The 23,422-nt window shown below is 40.2% G+C and overlaps 3 protein-coding genes across 9 annotated transcripts in view; all 3 read right to left on the bottom strand.

The window, feature by feature from the left end:
- Positions 1-922: 922 nt before the first annotated feature.
- Positions 923-5,803, bottom strand: traf3ip2a (TRAF3 interacting protein 2a). The gene is made up of 10 exons (XM_085134216.1): positions 5,565-5,803; positions 5,320-5,374; positions 4,792-5,223; positions 3,824-3,965; positions 3,530-3,711; positions 3,323-3,411; positions 3,169-3,237; positions 2,975-3,079; positions 2,559-2,633; positions 923-2,245 (listed from the first exon to the last, which is right to left on the bottom strand). Exons 2-10 carry the CDS (start codon positions 5,333-5,335, stop codon positions 2,099-2,101), a joined length of 1,257 nt encoding a protein of 418 aa, XP_084990342.1. The 5' UTR covers positions 5,336-5,374; positions 5,565-5,803; the 3' UTR covers positions 923-2,098.
- A 222-nt stretch (positions 5,804-6,025) lies between these two features.
- On the bottom strand, positions 6,026-12,944 carry LOC146502733 (putative G-protein coupled receptor 139). The gene is made up of 2 exons (XM_085134218.1): positions 9,831-12,944; positions 6,026-9,100 (listed from the first exon to the last, which is right to left on the bottom strand). The coding sequence occupies exons 1-2, from the start codon at positions 9,907-9,909 to the stop codon at positions 8,091-8,093; spliced, it is 1,089 nt and encodes a 362-aa protein (XP_084990344.1). The 5' UTR covers positions 9,910-12,944; the 3' UTR covers positions 6,026-8,090.
- Positions 12,945-13,538: 594 nt separating this feature from the next.
- fynb (FYN proto-oncogene, Src family tyrosine kinase b) overlaps positions 13,539-23,422 on the bottom strand; it is an 84,725-nt gene continuing 74,841 nt past the window's right edge. For all 7 annotated transcript variants that reach the window (XM_085134212.1, XM_085134207.1, XM_085134208.1 and 4 more), the window contains 5 exons: positions 22,568-22,747; positions 21,033-21,109; positions 19,985-20,138; positions 17,272-17,403; positions 13,539-15,111 (listed from right to left, as the gene is read on the bottom strand). In XM_085134212.1, coding sequence (XP_084990338.1) covers positions 14,903-15,111; positions 17,272-17,403; positions 19,985-20,138; positions 21,033-21,109; positions 22,568-22,747 — 752 coding nt within the window. In that variant the 3' untranslated portion in view covers positions 13,539-14,902. The remainder of the gene's footprint in view (positions 15,112-17,271; positions 17,404-19,984; positions 20,139-21,032; positions 21,110-22,567; positions 22,748-23,422) is intronic.

Below are 23,422 nucleotides of genomic sequence, written 5' to 3'. Positions count from 1 at the left end.
ACATGTCCAAACCATACATTTTAACAGGTCTCATTATTATCATGTAAACATTTTTCAGTCTCGCTGCTATCCCTCTGTCACCGATCCCACCCTGACACCCCTTGCTTTGGCTCTCAAACTTAAATGTATCCACCTTCACTACCTCCGCTCCGTGTAGCTTCACTGTTACACTTCTCTCCCTCTCAGCTGCATGATTTCTGTCTTGCTTTTATTCAGTTTAATTCCTTTTCTCTAGTGCATACCTCCACCTCTCCCAGACATTGCCTACAAACATCATAGTCCACGGAGACTCCTGTCTGACCTCATCTATCAGCCTGTCCATCACCACTGCAAACAAGGAGGGTTCAGAGCTGATCCCTGATGTAATTCCACCCCCACCTCGAACCCATCTGGCACTCATACTGCACACCTTACCAGTGTTTTACCGTCTTCATAAATGTTGTGCGCCATCTTTACATACTTCTGTCACTCCTGACCTCCTGACTGAAAGTAAATGTTATGTGTGTAATGCACTTTCTTGGCAGGAAACCACACTCAGGCTTCTTAACTTAGTTTCAACAATGCTTTCACATAGCTTCATGGCAGGGCTCAACAACTTTATAGCTTGAAAATCAGTACCAGTTCTTCCCCATTCCTCAGACATGCTCTCACGCTGAACACAGATTGTGTTAAACAGTCTTGTTTAAATCACTTTCCATCTCTTGTAGACATCTCAGCACTTCTACAGGTATTTGGACCAAATGCATTTTCATTCATCGCCCTCATTTCCTCCTTACTAATTCTCTGCACTTCCTTGATTCTCTTTCCTCTATCCACATTCCTCTTTCTCTAATTTTCTACATTATTTCCTTGAAAGCTGTGCCATGTAAAATATATATTAAAAACTGAACTGAACTGAATGAATCATACCAAGACAACATCAAATATTGAAACAGAAGTTTTTTACTGTACATTTCTAAAAACAACACACTGTGTTTACTGGGGGAGACCCAGGAGTACATGTTGCTGTGAAAGCAAAATATTTTACAATCTTTGCTTAATGAAGGATTTCAACTGCTCAACAGTTCAGGCATTGGTGCTATGCGGACCAATGTCCTCCATACCATCATACGTGCTGGCATTTGAACTGCATGCTGATAACAAGCAGGATGTTCACTCTCATCTTTACTCCAGAGGGTAGAAGTATTCCTGGATCATAGTGGTGGTCTGTGCGTTTGCGTGGTTTTTGAACGTGCATTTGTAAATGCAGTCAGATATCACATCCACGGACTCTTTCAGAACAAATCCATGCAGTATACCGCTGAATCACATCTTGAAAATCATAGCCACTCAATATCAATTTTCAGCTCTTTCTATTATGTACAGAAATATGTTAGTGATACTTATTTACTCTAGATCATGAATTCTCCAAATGCTTTGCAATTTTACATCCAGAATATTTTTTTACAGTCCTACTTAGCACTCCTTTTTTGGTTGATTTTCTGTCTGTGAAGCACTTTGTATATCTATCTATTATCAATAGTAGTAGTAGTGGCCTGTGTTGCCTTGTGAGCTGAAAGATATTTAAAATAAACACACTTCTCAAAACATACTAATGCTTCTCAGTTGAGATTACTCTTAAAGCACTGTACCTGCCCAGCACTTAACTGTACACTGTTAGGAAAAAAATAGATTAGATAAATAATTATGTGGCTGAATACCTAGATATTTGTAAGTGTTGGTGAAGACTAAGCCAGATCTTTCACATGCACAAAATCACAACTTCAGATATGTACTAATGTTTCTAATATAATAAGCCAGAAAAAGCCTTTCTGCCTTCTTGTAGACAAATATTGGTTAAATTCATTTGAAGTGTATATTAAGGAAAGAATAAGAAACCAAAATGAAACCCACAAACTAGCAGCAAAAGCTCTGATTGGCCAGTGTAAAAGCAGATTTGTCGGAAATAAACAAGTACGTTTAATCTACTTGTAAAAGTTAAACGTGCCACTTCATTGATTGTTTATAACTGAACACTGTAAAAGATCAGTACATCTGGGGTAAAGTAAACAATTTTAACTATGCCACATATTTTGTCCCAGTCCTCTGTTTACTGCTCTCAGACAGGACGGAACGTGAGGGTGAGGTCAGCACTCCGGTGTGGGATGATGTAGCGCTCCTCCCTCAAGAGACGCAGAAGCAAATCCTGGGTGTCCTGGGGCCAACGGTAGATTCTGGTACTCTGAAGCCAGCTGGGTACATGAGTCTGTAAGAGGATACGAGGGGTAGCCGTGGGTTAGCATGCACAGTCAATGTACTTAATCCTCTGGATTCATGGGCCTTTTACCTGGAACCTAACTGCCCTCATCTCTTTCCTGTTTATAGTCTACGCAAAGCTGTAAACTTTATTTGTCCTTTTCTTTTCAATCAGTTATTTTGGAGGGTTTTATTTCCTCACATAGGTTTTACTTGTGCTTCCAATGCAGGGGTGATGGTGAGTGGTTTATTAAAGGGTCAGTTCACACAAATCACAAAGACGTGTTCCCCTCCCCCCCCAAACATGTGTTGATCAGTCTTACCTTGGCTGCATTGGGAAACATCACAGGAACCAGTCTGAAGTTCAGGCAGCCTTGCTGGATGTACTCATTTTGAATCTGTGCCATTGTGAAAGGATAGTCAGTGATAGAACTAAACAAATGCTTCACTCATGAGTTAAACCAAAATGTATTTTCCTTGTCACCTAACATTGACTCAGTTACACATTGTGATTGATGCTCTGACAGAAAGCAAAAGAATTTGACTGCACTCTGCTCTGGCACACTAACACAGTAAGGAATCTGGGAGGAATGGTTCTGTTTTCAGTTCCTGGGAGGTATTTCCTCATTCTTCCATGCAATTGAAATGTGAGGGGAGGTACTTTAATGATACAGAAAAGCCACAAGAGGGAGACATTGTGAGAAAATATTTGCTTCTCAGTTACTAAGAGACCATTTACCTGGTTGTGGATGTACTTTGTGTGCAGGCCATGCTCATCGACTCCATCTCCTTCCACATCCGCTTTGTACTTGGGGCTGATGGCCACAATGATCAGCACTGATTTCTGTCAAAACAGTCCTCACTGTCAATTTTTCAGCACAGCTGTGATAAGAGTTGAAGATTTGCCTAATCAAACTCGGTTGTCACACTTACATCATTCAGAAAACGGTCCGTCCATTGGTTGATACCCATGTTTCGGATTGAACTGTCAAACATGTCGAGCTGAGGAAAGGCAGAGCGAGTGAGAACATTTGAAGTGGAGTGAGCATCTGCGGGAAATCAAAGGCTGATGAATGAGTGGACTTACTGAGGGTCTAAAGCCTTGGTCCACGAGAAATTTAACAAAAATGAACATTTCCTTGGCTATGTCCACTGAATATGTGATAAAAACTCTTCCTGTCAATGAGGGAGGGGAAAAACAGAAAACAAAAACCCCATCAGTCATTATCCTGAACAGAAGGGAAACATGAAACAGAAGGGAATGATGCATGCTTTGGCACATGGTGGGACTTACTGCACTCCTCGGGAAGACTGATGGTCCTCCTGATCTCCTTCGTGTCTGATCCTGCGCCTGCAAGGTCGGAGCAACCCACGCTGACCTCATGCATCACGTCTAGAGGAGGTGCATAGGGAGCCGCAGAACCACCGTGACCATTAAGAGCACCTTTAAGTTGCTGCCCATTTTGAGAGAGATTCCTGTGGAGGGAAATGATGAGAACTGACCACAGAGTGACTCACAACATACAGTATTGGGGAAAGTATTCCACCAGTGAACCAATGCTGGAATTAGTAGATCATAATGACAAACATTTTCTGGTGGGGTTGAGGCTCCTGGTGTCGGGCTGCTGGGTAACCCGGGTCTTGATGACGATAATTATCGCGTCCGCGCGGGTTTGCTGGCGGGCAGCACGCGCGCTGTTTCAGACAGCTTCCCTGCATTGGCATGTGGCCTGCAGACAGACACAGAGGAGACATAAGTTCCCCTTTCAGATGGTTTAGCAGAAATGAGATGCAGATTGTCCTGCTTCTGGAATGCAATAGCACATTTAGGCCATCGTAGTCTAAGGAGCTTGGAAAGAAAAGCGTCTGGACTTGAAAACCTTTCACCTGTCATCCAAAAAGCTTCTTCAGTTCTAAATAGCACATTTACTGTTTGTTTTTGAGTGCTAAAATTATGGTTTTAAATGACTGCTGCCTACAACCAATAATTTTTTTCAGTGACATTCACAATATGACCAATTATAGTTATCATTTGTTATGGGACACTCGATGTTTCCATGTTATTGAGCGCCAGCCACAAAGTAAAGATGTCTTAAAGCAGGCATGAGTTTGGTGTTTTAGTGTCCTATGACACAGTATCAACAAACAGGGCTGAAAAAGGAAGCTAAATAGAATCCCATTTTAAAATGCTTAACGTTTTTACAGCCTGTTACAATGTGGTACAACAGTGCTGACTTCTGTGTGAATTTGTTTTCCTGCTCACCTGGTTGGATTTTTTTTTTTCTTCACAGGCCTAAAGTTGTGGGTGTGATCGTTTATGCTGAAAGGTTTCATCAAACAGTAGAGAAACCTATGGATTACGTATTTTTTTGTTTTCCACGTAAATCTGTGGACTCCAAACATATCAGCAAAAACTGAGACATTGTAAGGGATTAAGGTACAGATTATTTTTCCTTTAATTTGTGACCTCTTTTACTGTGTTCTGTGTAAATATTGGATAATTTTTCAGCTCTACTTAAATGAAACAATCCAGTGGTAATTCACTGACATACTCACGTGGCATATGTGGAATTGGCATTTTAACATAGTTGATGCTGTTGAAGTCCGATTTGAGCGGTTGGGGGGGCTCCAAGTACTCTGCATCGTCCACAGAGTGGCTCCAGTGCTGGCTTGAAGGGCCTATGGGGCCTTGCTTATACTGCACTTTCTGTCTTAGGCTAACATGCCAAAAATCTTCCGTGAATGGGGCATTCACATGTCCTGAGAGTGGTGCTGCTGGGGAGTTAATGCAAAACTGGTGCTTATACTGGTTCTCAGGGAATTTACTCAAGAACACTTGTTGTGCTGCCCGCTGTGGAGGCTCAAATTCACGGGCCTCTAGCCTTTTGACGGTCTCTGTGTGTGCGTTACACTGTTCACATGGGGGGAGCCGTTCCAAGTCCAGAGTCTCACCCATTTCAACAGGAATGCTATGATGGGGACAAGGCCCTGAAAGCAAGATGGAAAAGATCAACAAGTTTTTACTCACTTCACTGAAAATGGCATTTTTGGCAAGCTGATAGCTCTGTGTCTGTGCCTTCCTACCTTTAAAAGGGTCCATTTTTTAATTTTATTTTACCAATTAAATTGTCTTTGGCCTCTGTGGTGAAAATGAAAGCAGTGTTAAAATAATCTGTTGCAACATGGCACCTTAAAGACAGACACACACACACACACACACACACACACACACACACACACACACACACACACACACACAGCAAAACGCCCTACATAAAATCAACATGGCGGTTACAAACCGAGACTAGAACCACAGGGAAAAGCATTACCCTTAATACGGCAAACTCTTCTCGGTAGAAGTATTCATGTGTTCTTTTATTTTTCACACTGAAACAAGTGAAAACGGAGGATCTCTACAGGTGGGTTGAAGCGTAACCTGATCGTGACAAACAAGTACAAAGGTCAGAATCATTCATCAAAACCAATGCCAGGTATTTCTTTTTAAACAATAACTAAAAAAAATGTCAAAAGTTAACATGGTGTTTGACATAACAAGTTAAAGAACAAAGCCAATGTGTTTTCACACCTACCTTTGCTTAAAGCTGCTCAGCCCCAGCACAAACCTGTTTTGTGGCAAACAGGAAACATTCCCGTTGCTTGTTCCTTCCTGTCTTATGCAAATCTTGGAAGTCTCGTGACCCATTTATGCAAAAGGTGTGGAGCGTGAACTCCAGGGCTGCCAATCAGGTTGCTTCTTCAACCAGGTAGGCAGGCTGCAGCCAGCCACATTCAACTGTTTTGTTGGAAAGGTGTCATGTTTTGTTTTCATCACACATTGTGAAGCAATGAAATTGAAGCAGCAGGGGGAAAAAGGATACACAGGACTTGACAGGTAAAGAATATATTCTGCAGCATGTATAAAACGGTACTGAACTGTGTTCTCAGTAAATTTTATACAGTGACCCATTTTCAAGGCCATCAAACAAGAACATGTTTTTGTTTCATAACTAGACATGATCCATATCACACCCAAGTCTGATTTTCCTTTTTTGTTTTATAAATAAACTGTATTGACAAAGGTCCACAATTGGGCAAAAGTTGTATATAATGGTTCTTTGAGCAAAATGCATACCATGTTTTTGTGTGGATGGGAAAAAAATGCAGTAACTTCTGGGTCTGAAAAGAGAACTAGTTTAATATTTTAAACTTGCATTCTTTCTGATGTTCAACACTGGTCATTCCTGTGCTTGGAAGAAGAAACCAAGAGGGGTGTGTCATTAAGCTAGATTACTAGGTTAGCAAGAAAGTCTTGTTTTAAGTTGTTTGTCATGAAAGTGTCTCTCTTTCTACCTGACTAAAACATTGTGGTAATTTAACCTGAACAGGAGCGGGTTATGTTCAGGATTTCTTTTTACAAACAGCTAGACTTGCATATGATTTTTTTTCTTAGTAGAATTTAAATTGTACCTCTGTACTGTACCTCACTGATATTGCAAATGAAGCGCAGCTGTACAAACATCACAATGTTGCTTGAATATTCATCTGGTGATGCAGAAAATGTGTAAATGTTCATATACTTGATTCTGATCTGCTGCTCTTTTACAGCGCAGTTAGTAGAATGCAGAACACACACAAAGAGCACCTGTCAATCAATAAAATTGATTTAACTTCTGTCAACAAACTAAATTTCCACATCGCCTTTATTAAGGTACAGGGCAGTTTTAAAGTTCCAGAGCTCTACTGTGAACGATAGGCAGAATTCATAGGGATAATTTTATATGGAAAAAGATCGTATGACACAGCAAAGAAAGGCCGCCTCAACAGAGAAAGTTGCAGAAATTATAGTGTGATATCTCTCATCTCTGACTGGGGTTTTAGGTTTTGTCAAGTCAGCTTATACAAAGAAAGCCTGGCTTATTTCCTTTGTAGTACACCCTTCAGTAGTACAGAAGGTTGATTTTAAAACAACAAGAGTGCCCAAAATCAACCTTCTGGGTTAATAATGTAACTTTAGTAACCAGTGACTGTTGGTGACGATGTCAGTAGATGTACTTTATATGTTGGCATCACATACAGTAAAAAACATAGACGTAGGACCCCGGTTGGAAAAATTCAGCCAATATGCAGTTCCTTAAACCTGCCTTCTGTCTCAAGTCCACCTGATGACGATAGTTGTGAATGCAAAAGGACTCCCAGTCCCATAGAAGTCCATGGAAAAATGGTTTTCTGACTTAGAAGGAAAACGTTTTGAGAGGTTGAGTTTATGGGCTCAGTCACTCATTTTGGGTCATATTGAATACAAAATAAATTTTTAAATCTCAGTCATAAATTTTTTAAGAAATAGAGGCTTATCTGTGGCATTAATTCACAAAATATCTGTTTATCTGTTGGATTCAGCTTTTTGGGACATATGTATAACTTCATAGCAATCAAGAAATTGTTGAGGTGTTTCAGAGCAGGTCATCCATCTGTCCAATTTGGGCTTTTGCTGCAATCTAATATTGTTGAATGTATTGAGAGCCATGACACCAATATAAGTATTTTAATCTTTCTTTCAAGTCCTTGCACTTCATTTGACATTTTGACACCTTTTCAGAATTTGTCCCAAGTATCTGTTTTTGCAATATATTCTGTTAAACAAGTTTTTCATATACACCATCTGCGTATATGCTGATACTGTTCTACCTGTGTAAACCAACCAAACACATCATTCTGGCTTTAGGTTAATATCGAACTTGATGAGTTTCCGGGGATACAGCCTGTAAAAGTAGGTAAGTGTACCTTGATTCACGGCTTTTGTGTTAAAACTAGTTTAAAGAAGAAACTTTAACCTTTTTATCTTCTTGGAGTTCGTTCTATTCTGTAGGTTTTAAACTGGTTAGCACCACAGACACAGGGTTGCTGGAATATGAAGCCTTATGATCCACCACTGAAAAAACTTTCATGGTAGTATTTGTGAGGACAGAGCCCAGTTCAAGTGCCTTCTCATTACAAGTCAGTACCTGGACCAGCTCTTGCCGGAAGCGTCGACTGACCATACAGTAGATTAGGAAGTTTGTGGTGGAGTTCAGGTTCTGCAGCATGTTGGCAATGTCTCCGGCAACGTTGATTGGAATGCTGTAGTCATTTCTATTAAAATTCTCATTATTGTAGTTGGTCCTCAAGATGCAATACGTGACAAAACGAGGAAGGCTAAGCACAACAAAAGCCACAGAGACGGTTCCCAGCAGGAGAATGGTCCTTCTCAACATGCCCCTCGTGCTTTTACCCTGCATGACACGATACTCCTCTTTAGTGAAGAGCTTACTGGCGTTGCACAAATGGTACCCAATGAGGTAATTGAAAATGATAACCAACATGATCGGAATTCCTCCTGAGAGGAATGTAGTTATCCACACTATAACAGTAGTGTAGGTCTCATTGCGGTATAGACATCTGGGCAATGTGATGTTCTCTCCATCCACTGTGAGGTTCACAGGTGTGACAATATTGATCCAAGCCAGAGGCACAGAGACCAGGTGGGATACCAGCACAATAGCTATGCAGGTAAGCTTAGTGACCCTAGTTTGGGACAAATACTGTTTGACAGCCGTGCTGCGAAGGACCAAGTAACGCTCGATGGTGAACACCACCACAATCCAAGAGGAGCTGTAGAGTGACCCATACTGCAAAAATCCCAGAATGCTACACCAGGGGTAAGAGTGCCAGAAGGGCTGCAGGGTCCAGAAGGCGAGAGTTAGGTCAATAAGAATTATCCACACCAAGTAGAAAATGTCAGCAATAGCTAGACAACTGAGGTAGATGATGGCTGTGCTGGACATCCCACAATTACGGAAACAGATCATGTAGAATGTAAAGAGGTTTCCTAGAACAAAGGGTAGGAACACAGGCCCACACTCGTTTATTGATCATTTGGTCAAAGATAAAAGCTAAAACCAAGGATGCATATGATATTGTACACATCCACAAGATAAGTAGCAAAATGAATCTGATATCCAGTTTTCACACATTTTTAACTATTCAGGAACTATTTAGGAAACTTCATCTCATGGATTTCATCAAGGATTTGGTAGCTAGCATACATCAGCTAGCTAATGTTGTTGGTAACAGAGTAGCTGTGTCCAAATTCAGAGGCTACATCCTCCTGAGGTCGCATTTGTAGGCCGATTACATCACAACGATGCGACAAAGGCTTGAAGACTGAGAAAAAATAATTAAGATGAAAAGTCAGAATTCTGACTTTTTTCTCAGAATTCTGACTTTTTTTCTCAGAATTCTGACTTTTTTCTCAGAATTCTGACTTTTTTTCTCAGAATTCTGACTTTTTTCTCAGAATTCTGAGATTAAAGTCAGAATTCTGACTTTTCTCAGAATTCTGGAGAAGAAGAAAAAAAAGTGTGGCCAGTGGCCCTAATCCTCGTCCGCAGCTAAATACGCAATGTCACATTTCTACTTCTACTTGGTATATATGAAAAATCTAAATCTAAAGGGATTTATTGACATATTAAAACGTCCTAACGTCTAATCTTGTGCATTGTTATATTTTGATGTCCATTATTCCTGATAGATCATGGAAAGCCAAACGCAATACAAACCTGGAATGCCGATGACACAAAGTAAAGGGTAGTAGATCTTCTGGATAGTAACAAAGATGGATAAAGTGGCTCCCTCCATTGTTTGCTCACATGCTAATACCTGCAATAAAACAACTGGATGTACAGTAAGACAAATAATGTTCAGGGCGTCGCATTGTGCAGCTTTTTAAGACCTACTTGGAAAGTTTTAGGTGTAACTGTTAGGATAACATATTGTACATGATGACAACTGTTGAGTTTAAGGTGTTAAAAATAGATTTACATTTTGTAGGCTACTTTGTTGTAAACTCAAAATAACTCTACATGAAAGCTGGCCTACTGTGTTAGGTGGGTTTCATCTGGGTGTAACTAAAACAAAGTATTAATGGTTTCTGAAGAAAGTTATGTTTTCGTCAAATCTCTGTCACTTGGAAATTGCTTGTCTGCGGCCCTGTGTTACTTGAGAGAAGTTAGGGATCCACTGTAATCTTGATGACATACAGAACCATACATATAGCTTTATTCTTTCATCCTTTTTACCTTTTAGAAGCTTCAAAACTCTGTATGAATATAGCAGTCTTTACTATTAAAGTGAATTAAATTAGACTTACCTAGTTTTTGCAGGATGTGATTTCTGTGCTCCTTTTAGCTTTAAGTTGCCACATAAAGGGGAGTTTTTCCACAGAGATGCATCCCAGCTGGTTGAGTCCACAAAGACAATGGTATTGATAATATGAAGGAGAGATGGTGAGGGAGCTCCACCTGCTGCTCCAATAAGGCTTTGGGAGGGGGGAGTCACACCACCTGACATACGGTTGAAGGGAATTTTCCTACACAGTGGAAGCTTATTTCTGGCAGCACTTATAACACACTACTATACTATACCCCCCTCCCACTCGTGTGTTTTGAATGAAAAAACTTCACGCAAGAAAAATAGACAGAATTTATTTCTTCCTCTCTATGCAGGTTTGTGAAACCTTTTCATTGGACAGCTCCACTGAAATAGAAAGTCATATGAATTTGAAATGAAACTTTGAGATTTCTGATCATTTTTTGTAAATTTACATAGTAAATTGCTCATCACAATTACTCTACAAGTTTATCCTCTAACACATTCACATCTTAAATCTGGGACTCTCCACCATCATAACCTTAGAACTGAAGAAGATTCTCAGATGAAAGGTGAAACGTTTTCAAGCAACTTTAAAAAAAAGTCCACACGCTTTTCTTTCCAAGCTCCTTAGACTACGATGACCTGGATGACACAGGCACATTTACATCTCCTTTTTTGTCCTAATCCTTGCTTTTTGGAACATAACCTTTCCTTTGAGTTCCTCTGAGTATGTTGTCTCTCTAATTTTGAAAAACTTGAGAATACACTTTAGGACATTATTGTGTGCTTTGCATATTACCATTGCAGTGCTGAGCTCAACTAAATTGCAAAATTTCAAGGCAGATTTTTCTTTTTAAAAAGATGTGCCTCCCTCCTTTTGAATGTATTACTGATTCTGCAGCTGGTGTCCGTCTAAAATAGTAGGTTGCACATTGATGGAACATCAAAGCTGCTCCCATTCCTCACTGGCAGCATTGTCTTTTTAAGCTAATTATTTTGGATGCTGGTGCTGCTCAACTTTAATTCCACTCACAAACAATCATACATTCAACCCACCATTACCTGTGATCCCTGAGTGTGTCGGCATAAGTGGAAATTGGAGCGAGAGTGGCTGAGGAGAAGTGAGTGTGCGTGAGAAGAGGAGTGGCGGCGTTTGGACTGAGTGAAGAGCGAGCATGGATTCCCTCCCCTCTATCCCCTGGAGCCCTGGACCCCTGCCCCACTCACTGTATATACAAATCACCGAGGTTTCACTCTTGTGTCAATAAATTGTCACCTTTATTAGTTGCCAGAACGCTGTCTGCGCTTGAATCCATCTGTTAGCCATGACAAGCTGTACAGTGTGATTAAAGTAATTAGAAATAAGTAACATAACTTGGCTGTGATCAGGTGAGATGTGGTGCTACTCTAAAACTGCTTTTTTGTGAATTTAGCCAATTAAATTCAACAAGATTTAAACAGATGTTTCACAAGCTGTATGGCTGATTTATTTAGTGATTTTTTCAAAAAGTTAGCAAATCTCTTTACTGTACTCATACTAGCTGTCCTCTTTTCTGCCTTCAAATCCTACTGATCAATAAATCAAACAGCAGTGTACAAACAGAATGCTTTAGCTGAGTTTGGAAAATTTGTTGTCATGGAAAAGAAGTGATACCTTTCACATAGAAGACATATTGATTAGTCAAACATAGGTGCAACAATCATTAATGGCCATTAATGGTAGTGTTACCAGTTGGTGAGCCAGAGACCTGCACTTTCAGTGCTGGAACACTGACTTTAATCCAGGGGTAGGCAACCTTTCTGATGGCGAGTGCCATTTAAAATTTCCTCAGAAGTCAGTGTGCCATATGATTGCATTATGATTCACTCAGATATACACTTGGTTTATATCTGACCCAGATAGACTGCAGGTCATAAATTCTTACCTCGAGGCCTCGAGGTCTGGAGTTTGACACCTTTGTCCTACATGGAACCCTGTGGAACTCCAATATTAACCTTAGTGTGTGAATAAGACTCCCCATTTACATGAACAAACTGGAGTCTATTGGAGAGAGATATGATTCAAATCAGTGCGGCGCAGGACCTTTAATACCTGCGGCCTGCTCTAATCTCTGTAATAAAATACGGTCAGTATCGAATGCTACACTGAAGTCTAGCAGGACAAGAAGATAATTTTTAACCTTCTGAGTGATGAGTTCCTAAAACTGACTGAAACTCTTTAAACAAACCATTCCTCTGTTGCTGCTTTACAACAATTCTTTAAAGAACTATTGAGATAAAAGGAAGGTTGGAGACTGGCCTACAATTGGCTAAGACAGCTGGATCAAATCTTTTTAAGTAATGGTTTAATTACTGCCAGCTTAAAGGCCTGTAGGGGTACATATTAATGGCACATAGCCCACAGACTTAATGGTAGGACTTTTTGAGCAGTCTTGTAGGAATGGAATCTGACAGACAGACTGGTTTGAACAAAGTGATTACTGAAGTTATTCACTGCGTACCAGGAAGAATCGTACGCAGTGAGAATGTCACACTATTAACATGATAATCAGGCATAGAGCAGAGCAGCTACCTAAACTAAACTCCCACGGTGTTGGCACATTTCATTGAAGAGGATAACAGCAGGCGGATTATATCCTTGACTTAGCTACAGCAATTTCAGAAAGACATCTACAGTAATGTAATGTATTTGCTACTGCTGTGTAATCCATGTTTTTAAGAAATTATAAGACAAATGAAGGTTTTCAGGGAATACTGTAAAAATCTTTAGTTTTTATAGTATATGTCACAACAAGATCCAGAATAAGATTCCTCCTCCTGCTCTGCTGCTAGCAACAGCAGCCTCCTGTGACTGTGAGGGCTTGTTATCAGTTGTGCTGGTGCTGACATGTCAGTTAATTTGTCACATTTTGCTGCATCTATTTTTAGTTTCTCTTTCTCTCTTTTCAGCTCCACCTTTTGACCACTTCAAGTTGTGTGAGGGCACAGGGAAAGTAGGTGAGGGCCTGGCTGCCACTGGCTCACTTGCTCTGTGAGTATGCAGTTTCTCTTGGTTACTCAGGCAGGTGCACACATACATGTAAAACACTGGCATTGGTCATAATAAGTGTCTTGGAAAGAGTGTAAAATGTTTATTGGTCTTTTCTGAGTTCCAAATGCCAAATCACTGAATTAACAAAACGAGTCATGTTAATAAAAAATGGAAATGAAAGATACAAAGGAGAGAAGTTAGCGACACTTAAAACCCATTTAGCTGTACAACTGAAAAATGAGGATTTACCAAAGGCTGTGATACCATCTGCATTAAGACCAGACCAGACCAGAGCTGGTTTCAATTTATTTTCAATGCGTTTCACATTCAGACTCCTGTCACATGAACTGATCCAGAGCTCCCCTGATCATATAGTCCAAATGTCTCTCGAAGGATCACCTAAAAGGGTTAAATAAAATCAAAGACTCAATATAATCGTGTCACTTAAACATAAAAGAAGAAGCAGCTCAGGAGGTAAGATGGTCCTGGTTCAGGTGCAGCCTGTTGATCCTGCAGGCTCGGGTGGAGGACGTGCAGGAGGAAAAACCCCACGATCTGTTTCAAAATGAAGATTCTCAATCAAAGACATTTATACTCTTAAATCAAAATCCTTCTTGTCTCCCAGCTACAAAATAACACACCAGTGGTATAAAGACAGAAACATTTCCACCCAAATAGCAATGAGGGATATGTCAAAATCCTTGTACGTTGCTGTGATTTACAAAAATGTGGCAGATCGTTTGTAAAAGAACCTGCAGCAGCAGCAGCCTAACTAGAAGCTTTTGTGACGGGAAGGCAAAAAAAAAGAAAAAAAAAAAAACTGTGTCATGCTCACCAGGAGAAACTTTATGCAATAACACGTGTAACTGAAAAGTAGAGAATAAAGCGATGAATTCTCTTTTATAGGAAATGAGAAAAAATATAGAGCCTTCCAATTCAATCTCTAGAAAATAATAGAGAAGCTACAGTATAATACACATACAGATTAACTGTGCCTCCTCAGGTACTTGACTTCCTTTTATCATTATTATTACTTTTGTGCAGAAGAAAATAAAATCTGAAACGGAAGCAGACAAACTAAAACAAGCTTTTCTTATTTACATTGAATACAAGGAACTGCATTAGCACAACCCCCAGTTAACCCCAGTTCCATCAGCTTTGTTAACTATGGCATTTACAGAGTTCAGACACTAGGGGGGCGTGTCGGAGACTGAGGGCGGTGTCGTCAGGGGGTTTGTATTGGAACCCAAGTTGAGCTGAGGGAGCTGTACACATCCCTAACATAAAAAGGCCAGGCTGCAAAGGATCCATAGTTTTTTGTGTTTTTGTTTTTTATATAGCACTGCTGTAGCTAATCGTGTCCAGGCCTCGAGCTGACCACGAGAGAGAGAGAGGGAGAGAGACAGAGAGAGAAAGCAAGAACAGGGTGTGGGGGGTGGTAGCGGTGGGTTAGAGGTTGTCCCCAGGCTGGTACTGAGGCTCGGTGGCTGTGAAGTAGTCTTCCAAGAAGGCTTGCAAGTACTCAAAGGTGGGCCGCTCCTCTGCGTCCTTCTTCCAGCACTGTAGCATCAGCTCGTGCAGCGAAATGGGGCAGTCCTGTGGGCACGGCATCCTGTAGCCCCGCTCCACCTGCTCCAGCACCTCTCGGTTGTTCATACCTGAAAATTAAATGCAGGAAGCAGGTGAGAAAGAGCGCTCGGGAGCTCTGCCTGGGATCACGCAGTGATCAAATTCAAAAAATCAGTTCTTAACGTGCTGAATCTGCAAAGGGCTGTTTAATGAATATCTGTTTAATTAAAACCTCTAACTGAAGAAGTGGGTACAGAAAGCAAAATCTACAAAATAGTGTTACTAAAGTTTTGAAATAAACATGGCCTAGTCTGAACATGTCGTGCGTTGTCGGTCTTAAGTGCTCCTCAGTAACATTCAATATTCTTTATTTACTGGCACTTATGTTGGTTGTTGCTGTGGTCACCCTACTGTGTTCTTCTCTTTTTGCTTATTTTCTTTTCAGTAGGTGATCAAACAGACACACAGCAGTGGATGGAAGCAGCTACAAAGTTTGCTTTTCTTCATGTTAGAGGTTGTTAATCAGGTGCTTTGATGAAGGATTCCTGTCGGCTTTTTCTCAGTAAAGATTTGAATGTTGATTACAGCTGGTTGTTCTGGATGCTAGAAAACCCCTTTTTTGACTCCACCTGAGCTCACCATCTCTTTAATTTCTTTAATCCCATCTCTTCGCTCTTTGTAATCCCTCATTTTGTAATCAAGTTATTCGAGTTACTCAATGCATTGTTGCAGCCTTATATTGACCAATACAGAACAATGGGAAAGGACAAGGAACTCGACGAAGAATTGTAGATTTATACAAGTTGGGAAGGTCTTCTGGAGCCATTTCTAGACGAGTGCTGATTCAGATCATCAGTTGAAACAACTGTACTCAAGTAAAAGTTATTCTGATGGTCTAACATTGGTTAGGTTGTTTAGGAACAACTCATGATCCACTGTGGCTCGAAACCTGCCAAAAACTGGAATCTGCTCGAACGCAGAGTCATTGTCCTCAGTGCTTGACTAAAATTTGAAGCCAAATGCCTTCTGGAGAAAAGCTTTATGGTCAAATGGGACAAAGAATTGAACTAGTTGGCCACAATGATGAGAGATATTATTGTAGTAGTAAAGATGAGGCAAAGCTGAACTCTGTAACAGTGTCAAGCATGGTGGTGGTAGCGTCATGCTCATGGGATGTTGTGCTACTAGAGGCTCGTGGTACATTGCACAAATTGAATGGAATAATGGACTACCTCCAAATTCTCCAACTTCATGGCAAAGTAACAGCCAGAAAGTTGAAACTGTGTTCTAACACAGAGGCCTTCCCAACACACCAACCTCATGCCTATTAAAATTTGTGGACTATGCTTCATGCCAACCTACTTCAATGAACAGTCAAATATCCAGTCTGAATTATGCTAGAAGCTTGTTGTTGGCTCCCAAAAGCGTTGAAGTGAAACTTGCCACGAGACATTTAACCTAATTTTACTGATGTTGTATAATTTTGACCCTGAGATCAGATAAAATCCAATATAAATTCAAATGATGTCTTTTCCCTTCTTAAAAACAGCTGAATTCTAACGGGAATTAAAGAAGTCCAGACGCTTTTCTTTGCAAGCTCCTTTGACTACGATGACCTGGATGACTGAGAACCTTCACAGACAATTCTAATTCTTTCCAGATGATCTGAGAAATCTTCCAGTTTTTAACTGAATCGGGCAATAATCTTCATCTCAAGTGTCTCCTGGGTAGGATAGTTCTCTTTCTTGAGTCCATTTTTCTGCTATTTTGTCCACTACCTTATAAAGCTGTTAAGGTGCTGCTTTCCCCTCAGCTCACTTGCAAGCTAACCGTCCTCACCTTCTCTCTACAGCAGAACCAGCCCACTAGCACCATCTGGTCACACATGTGTTCCCCCTCCCTGCATGGAGCTGTATACAGAGTACGCCCTAGCCTCTCCCAGTCTCTTTCTTTTTGTTTCTGTGTAAAATGTATCTTGTCCCACAGGGCAGCAGAAGTAATTAAGGGTTAGCTCATATTCTGGCAGGGAATTGAAGGTTACCCAAGCGTAAAGGAACATTTTAATCCCATAAAGAGCAGCAAGAGCTGCCTGTTGTGATAGCTGTGTGTACTTTGGTAACTGCTCAGTGTTTCGCAGGTCCCCTTTATCTAGCCCCTTAATCAGTGTAGACTGAGCGGCTCAAGGTGAAAGCAGCTGAGAGAGCAGAGCTTAGCTTCTACTGCACCGTTTGACCTTTCCCCTTCCTTACCTGGGTAAGGCACGCGACCCTTGGTGACCAGCTCCGTCAGCAGGATGCCGAACGACCACACGTCTGACTTGATGGTAAACTTCCCGTACAACGCGGCCTCTGGGGCGGTCCACTTGATGGGAAACTTTGCACCTGAAGTAGAGCAGTGAGACCACATTAGCATTAACAAGGAGAGCATGTCTACACTTCAGGTTTATCCAGTTTAACATGATCCTTTTTTCTGTTATACTGGGCCTTCACAGTCCCTTATCATTTTAAACTAGCTTGATGAATTTATCTTTAAGGTACATACATACATATGTGTGTGTATATATATATATATATGTGTGTGTATATATATATATATATATATATATATATATATATGTGTGTGTGTGTGTGTGTGTGTGTGTGTGTGTGTGTGTGAGTGTGTGTATGTGTGTAAATGCATATTATTGTATATGTGGTGGTCTTTCTCTTTTAAGTTAGAGCTTTCACCATGCTGGTAGGGTGAACAATGCTAACGGTACCAGCAATACAGCCTGTAAAAAAATTAGAGGATAAAAAGGAACATTCACGTTTTCTCTTAGGTTCCCCTTCACACGCTGTCATTGATTGTAACTGATTAAACTTTAAAAGTACTTCCTGGGAAAAGTCAGGAAGGAAATTAGAGACCAGAGATTAAACATCAGAGCTCTGACTTTTAAAAGTGAAGTGAAGCATCTAGCAGAGAGCAAAGAACATGTGTGCAACAAAATGACTTCATTTGTCAAAGGGAGGAAAGAAATTACAACATAATGACAGTATCTGCTGAGCACATAGAAATGGCATGAACAGCTGCTGCTATTTTCCAGCTGGTTATGAACTAACCAGCTGGAAAATGACGATATTTACAGTATGCTGAGTGCTGGCACGTACATTTGTTATAAACGTTAATTTAACATGACCCATAATTCTGCATGAAACTGTCTTTCTGCACATTTAAAGTTCAAATGTGGAAGAAAATGTTCCTTTGTTGAATTAAAAGGATTAAACCCAAGAATTATTTTATGAGGTCACAGCGACGTCTGACAAATATATTCTAATCAGTTCATTGTTGAGTGCAGATTTTCAGCTTTAATTCAAGAGGTTTAACTGACAAATACTTCCATAACCAGACGAGGGTTGTTTCCTTTTTATTTCATGACAAATGAAACTTAGATTACATCTGAAGTTGATTCAAAGTGTTGAACTTTAGAAGCTGCCAAATCAACAATCTGATTTAAACAGAAGAAACACCCTCTTTCCTCTCAAGGACACTTTTGAGAAGGCAGGTGTGTCACTGCTAAAGTCTGCAATCAAGAAATGTCTCCATGAATGTAAATACGGGTGGTTTACAACACTGTGCAAACCACTAATGCACTCAAGAACAGAAAATATGTAGAGAGAGAGAGAGAGAGAGAGAGAGAGAGAGAGAGAGAGAGAGAGAGAGAGCTTCTGAACATGATCGCGTTATAGACAAACACAGCTGAGGCAGTGTTATGGCATGTATGGCCTTATGTTATACTTATGGTATCAATTTGAAAATCTTATGTTGCTTCTTTCTTAAGTAATTATCTTATTATATTGTTATTTACTAGGCAAATCACAGACTGAAATAACTAATGCAGTGTTTCAGTTTTTGGTGACTCAGATTTAGTTTCTTATGAATGATCTTAAGTCTTAGTTTGCTTACTGTTCAGATTTTCACCGTTGTGTATTCCCTCAGTGTTTCCTGGCTTTTCCGTCTGTGTCAGATTGCCTATGTTTAGTTTAGCTCTGTGTCTGTGTGCGCCTCGCTCCTTGTTTTATTTTGGTAGCATCTGTCTCTTGTGTATTGTGATTAGTTTTACTTCCCTCAGCTGTGTCTCATTCCCTATTAGCACTTAGTGTGTCTGAGTGTATTTAAAGCCTCGTTTCTTTGTACGAAGGCGTTCATAGCCTGATTTAAATTTTGTTTCTTCCCTGTAATCACCACTGTTTGCTTCTTGTTGGCTGTCAGTTTTCTTGTGAATACTCGGCTGTGGTGTTTTCCTCGTGTTCCCTATTAAGCACAATTTGAACTGTTCTTTTTCTGAGACAGAATAAAACGGTATATTCTTAACCCTTTATATAGTTTTAACTCTATTTTGGTTTCAGAAAAATCTATTATTGGTTGTTGGGGCATTGACTCTGAGACAGACTGGTGATCTGTCCAGGCTGTACCCCATCTCTCGCCTACGGTAGCTGGAATAGGCTCCACTTTGTCCATGACCCTGAATTGGGTAAGCGGATGAAAATGGATTGATGGATGAAATGGCAATTAGATCAGAAAAAGGTCTGTGGATATTTATTTATACTTCCAGAATGCAGAATGTACAAATATGATTTCTCCAAATCAGGGAACAGCTAGCACAGCCTGATATCTGAATATCTCAAAGGCTTCAAGGGTCAATAGTGAAGTAACAAGATGTCCAGTTTAAAATCTCTCTGTGTCTCTGGGGCAGGGAGTGTCTTCCCTCAATGTCTGTGTTATTGAGAAAAATATTTGGAGCTGACTGGCTGTGCTGGCTAGTCATTTTCTTGTGGGTGTAATGCAAAGCTTGCAACTCCCAGAGCGAATTTCCTCCATGATCTAATGCAGTCAGGCAGCATGTGAGTTTGTGTGAGTGGGAGCATTAAGTATGTGCATTTAACATCGTTTCTGAGCGAGTTGGGAAGCAGTTAGAAGCCCTACCTTGTCGAGCCGTGTATTCGTTGTCTTCGATGAGCCTTGCCAGGCCAAAGTCGGCGATCTTGCACACCAGGTTGTCGCCGACCAGGATGTTAGCAGAGCGTAGGTCTCTGTGGATGTAGTTCATCCTCTCAATGTAGGCCATACCTGCTGCCACCTTGAGAACAGCACAGAAGGCAACAATAGCTACAGAAATTTCTGTCTCAACTGTGAGTTGCTCTCACTTCATGAGAATAAATTTAATAGCATCTATATCTATTTATCTATATCTATATCTGATGGTAGGTAAAGCTTGTGTTTTGATAGGGCAGCCCTCAGTAAGATATGTCGTTGCAGTTTGGATTGGTTTGATTCAACTTCTCTCTTGATGACTCTCTATTTGCTAAAGATTTGGGTCAAATAAAATGAAATTGACAATAGAAGCCCTCAAGTTATCTCTTAATGAAGTCCTCTAATCACATGATTAGAGCAATCATAAAGTTGCTGTTTTGAAAAGAAGACAACAATAAGGGTACACTGAAACCAGTGTAGAATCATATTTTATAAAGAAAAAAGCTGTAGAATTACTGGCACAAGTTCTGGGGTTGAAAAAGTGAGCCAATGCAGAAGTGCAGTTTCTGGAGTGGCCACTAGAGGCGGACTTTAGCCTTTAGTTGTTCTAAAATGCTGGAGCAAGAATCCTAACAGAGAATACTAGAGAGAGCGTAATTCTCTTCATTGGATCCCTTTTAAATCCAGAATCTATTTTAAATTTATTTGAATATATCACATATATTCTAATCTAACCAATGTTAGACCATATTCTAATCACATATTAGAATATATGTGATTATATTGAATAATCAGGCCCTATCTTAGCTTAAAAGACTTCATAGTACCACATATTGTAGGGTGTACTGTTATATAAATCAAACTGAATTGAATTGAATATTTACATTTTATTCAGTGTCCTAACTGTTTTGGGATGTTTTGGAATTTATGGTTGCAGAAACAGATTTTGCTGCCATAGCAGGACCATTTTCAGGACCATAACCTGAAGTCTGTGGCATACCTGTGCAGCCATGTCCACCAGGTTAGGCAGTTTTAACCCTCGTCCTTCTCCATCCTTTAAAAAGTCCAGCAAGCTTCCTGGAGTAGGCATAAAAACATGTTATGTTAGCACACATGTGCACAATAAAATAAATAAAAGACAACTTTATTAAATCAGTTTTGGTTTCCGTGTCCTGTGCAATATAGGAACACAGGAAGTGTTTGTAAATCTGAAGTAAAATAACCTTGAAGAAAAATCAGGTGAATATCTCTTAGAAATAAGCCACAAAAAGCTACAAAAATAAATATCGGATTGGTGGACCTAAAAAGATCCCCACAAAAACTTCTACATTCGTACAATTCCACAGTGGATCGGCTCTTTTAAAGGCACTCCTCTCCAGCTTAATTGGCTGACCTAGATATGGCAGGCTCTGCACGCAACAGACATAGCAATGTACATTGAAGTTTCCATTCTTGCTTTCTCTGGTGATTAATGCGCGTCCACAACGCTTTCTTGTGGCCTCTCTGAACTCCAGTGTTTTGAAGGACTGTTTTGCAGGCCTTAATCATCTCCACTCTCTTTGAAAGGCGGGGTTTGCCATTCCAGAGCGCTCATTCTTCAGACTGGAATGGAACAAAGTGCTTTGACAGCCATTTTTTTTAACTGGCCACAAGTTTCACTTTTAGGCCACAATATATGCTTTTTATGGCTTTATATTATATATATCTATAACCAGCAGATTGTGATTACTTTGCTAAATTTATTCTTTAATCTTTCCTCTACAGTTCTACTGTTTGGTGTACATGCCAACAACAAAAAGCAAGGAGATGATATCACATAAGAATGGACTGTTCAGAATCTCCTGCAGATAATTTGCTTTTTACTGAGATAGTGGTCAGTGAAGACACATACAGGGGCTTGGACTGAGCTGGTGACACAACCAACAGACAACATAACATAGAACTTTAAACTCTTCTACTAATGGAAATTATATTAATTTTAGATAGAAACTAATAAAACATGGTTAACTTTGCTTTGCAAAACTTGGCTGTGTTACGTTTTCTGAGTCTGCAGCTTACGCACAAAACCATACCAAGCGCTATTTCTCTTGTTTGGTGTTAGTCCTTTCCTCTCTCACACTTTGTTTCTGCACAAGGGTGAGAGAGGCAAACTCGCTGACATGCAACCACAAGATCAACTGCTTTACAATCCATTTTTGTCACACAGGGCTTTAAGCTTGTGTCTCCATTATTAGTTTTATCTTTCAACAGAAATGCTGTAAAAATTCATCTTTTTGTAATTGAATGGTGATGACAAAATTCTTCTATACGCATCACCGCCACCTCTTGCCAATAAAATCACTCTACATAGTATAAGATGCTTGTAAAAGTGAGAGAAACTGCATATTTTGAAACAGGAATTTGTTGCATCAACTCTTATAAAAAAAAAAAATTAATTAAAAATAATTATTTTTTAACAAGTGAAAAACTAGCATTTTTGGGGTGCAATGAAAAATGCAAGTTTGCTGCTTGGGATTGTGGGTGTGTTCCATCTACCTTTGCCCATGTACTCTGTGACGATGTAAATGGGCTCCTCAGACACGACAGCGTAAAGCTGCACCAGCTTATCATGACGGAGTTTCTTCATGATCTGAGCCTCCTCCAGGAAGGACTCTGGGGACATCGTGCCAGGCTTCAGAGTCTTCACTGCCACCTTAGTGGTGCCATTCCACGTTCCTGGTACACAGAAGCTGGCATCAGTACAGTGGGAAAATGCATTCATGTCATTTCAAAGTCAAGCTTGACAACCCTGTGCTCTAACCCGAAGACATGATTGGCAGGTGTGAGGCAACTGTAGTTTAAAAACATGGGGAAAGTCTTGCTTTGAAATGACAACGAGATAAACATGCAAGACAGGAAGCGATCGGGAGACTGAGGGAATAATCTTTCATGCACAGTGGTTGGGCTGAAGGATAATTAAATGTGTACGGGATTTGGAGCGGACATTGATTTGAAATGGCTTTTAAAGGCTTGGAGAGAGATTCAGCAGGGCTTTAAGAGTCACAATACGCCAACATGGGAGCGGATAATCCTTTGTAGGATGATCAACAAAGGCAAGCCTGTAAGCTCCTCACTGGTTACATGTCAGTGACTGTAACACAGCACGGCTATGCCTCCAATATGCACTCTATCAAAATACTGTGTGTGAATGTAGGCAAAGGTATGGATGACTACAATTATTTTATTGAAGCAGTACCCTTTTTATATTATTTTTACAGTAAACATACAAGAATCTTAGGAAAGACAAATTTGACCTACGTGTTTATTTTAAGGGGCTTAATTTAAGATTAAGCTCATATATCAGAGTGGGCTTCTGTAGCATCATGTCTGTGCATTCAATTTTGGAAGTCA

The sequence above is a fragment of the Neolamprologus multifasciatus genome, chromosome 15, assembly GCF_963576455.1.
Source record: "Neolamprologus multifasciatus chromosome 15, fNeoMul1.2, whole genome shotgun sequence".
Lineage (NCBI taxonomy): Eukaryota > Metazoa > Chordata > Actinopteri > Cichliformes > Cichlidae > Neolamprologus > Neolamprologus multifasciatus.
This window is presented reverse-complemented; position numbering and strand designations above follow the sequence as displayed.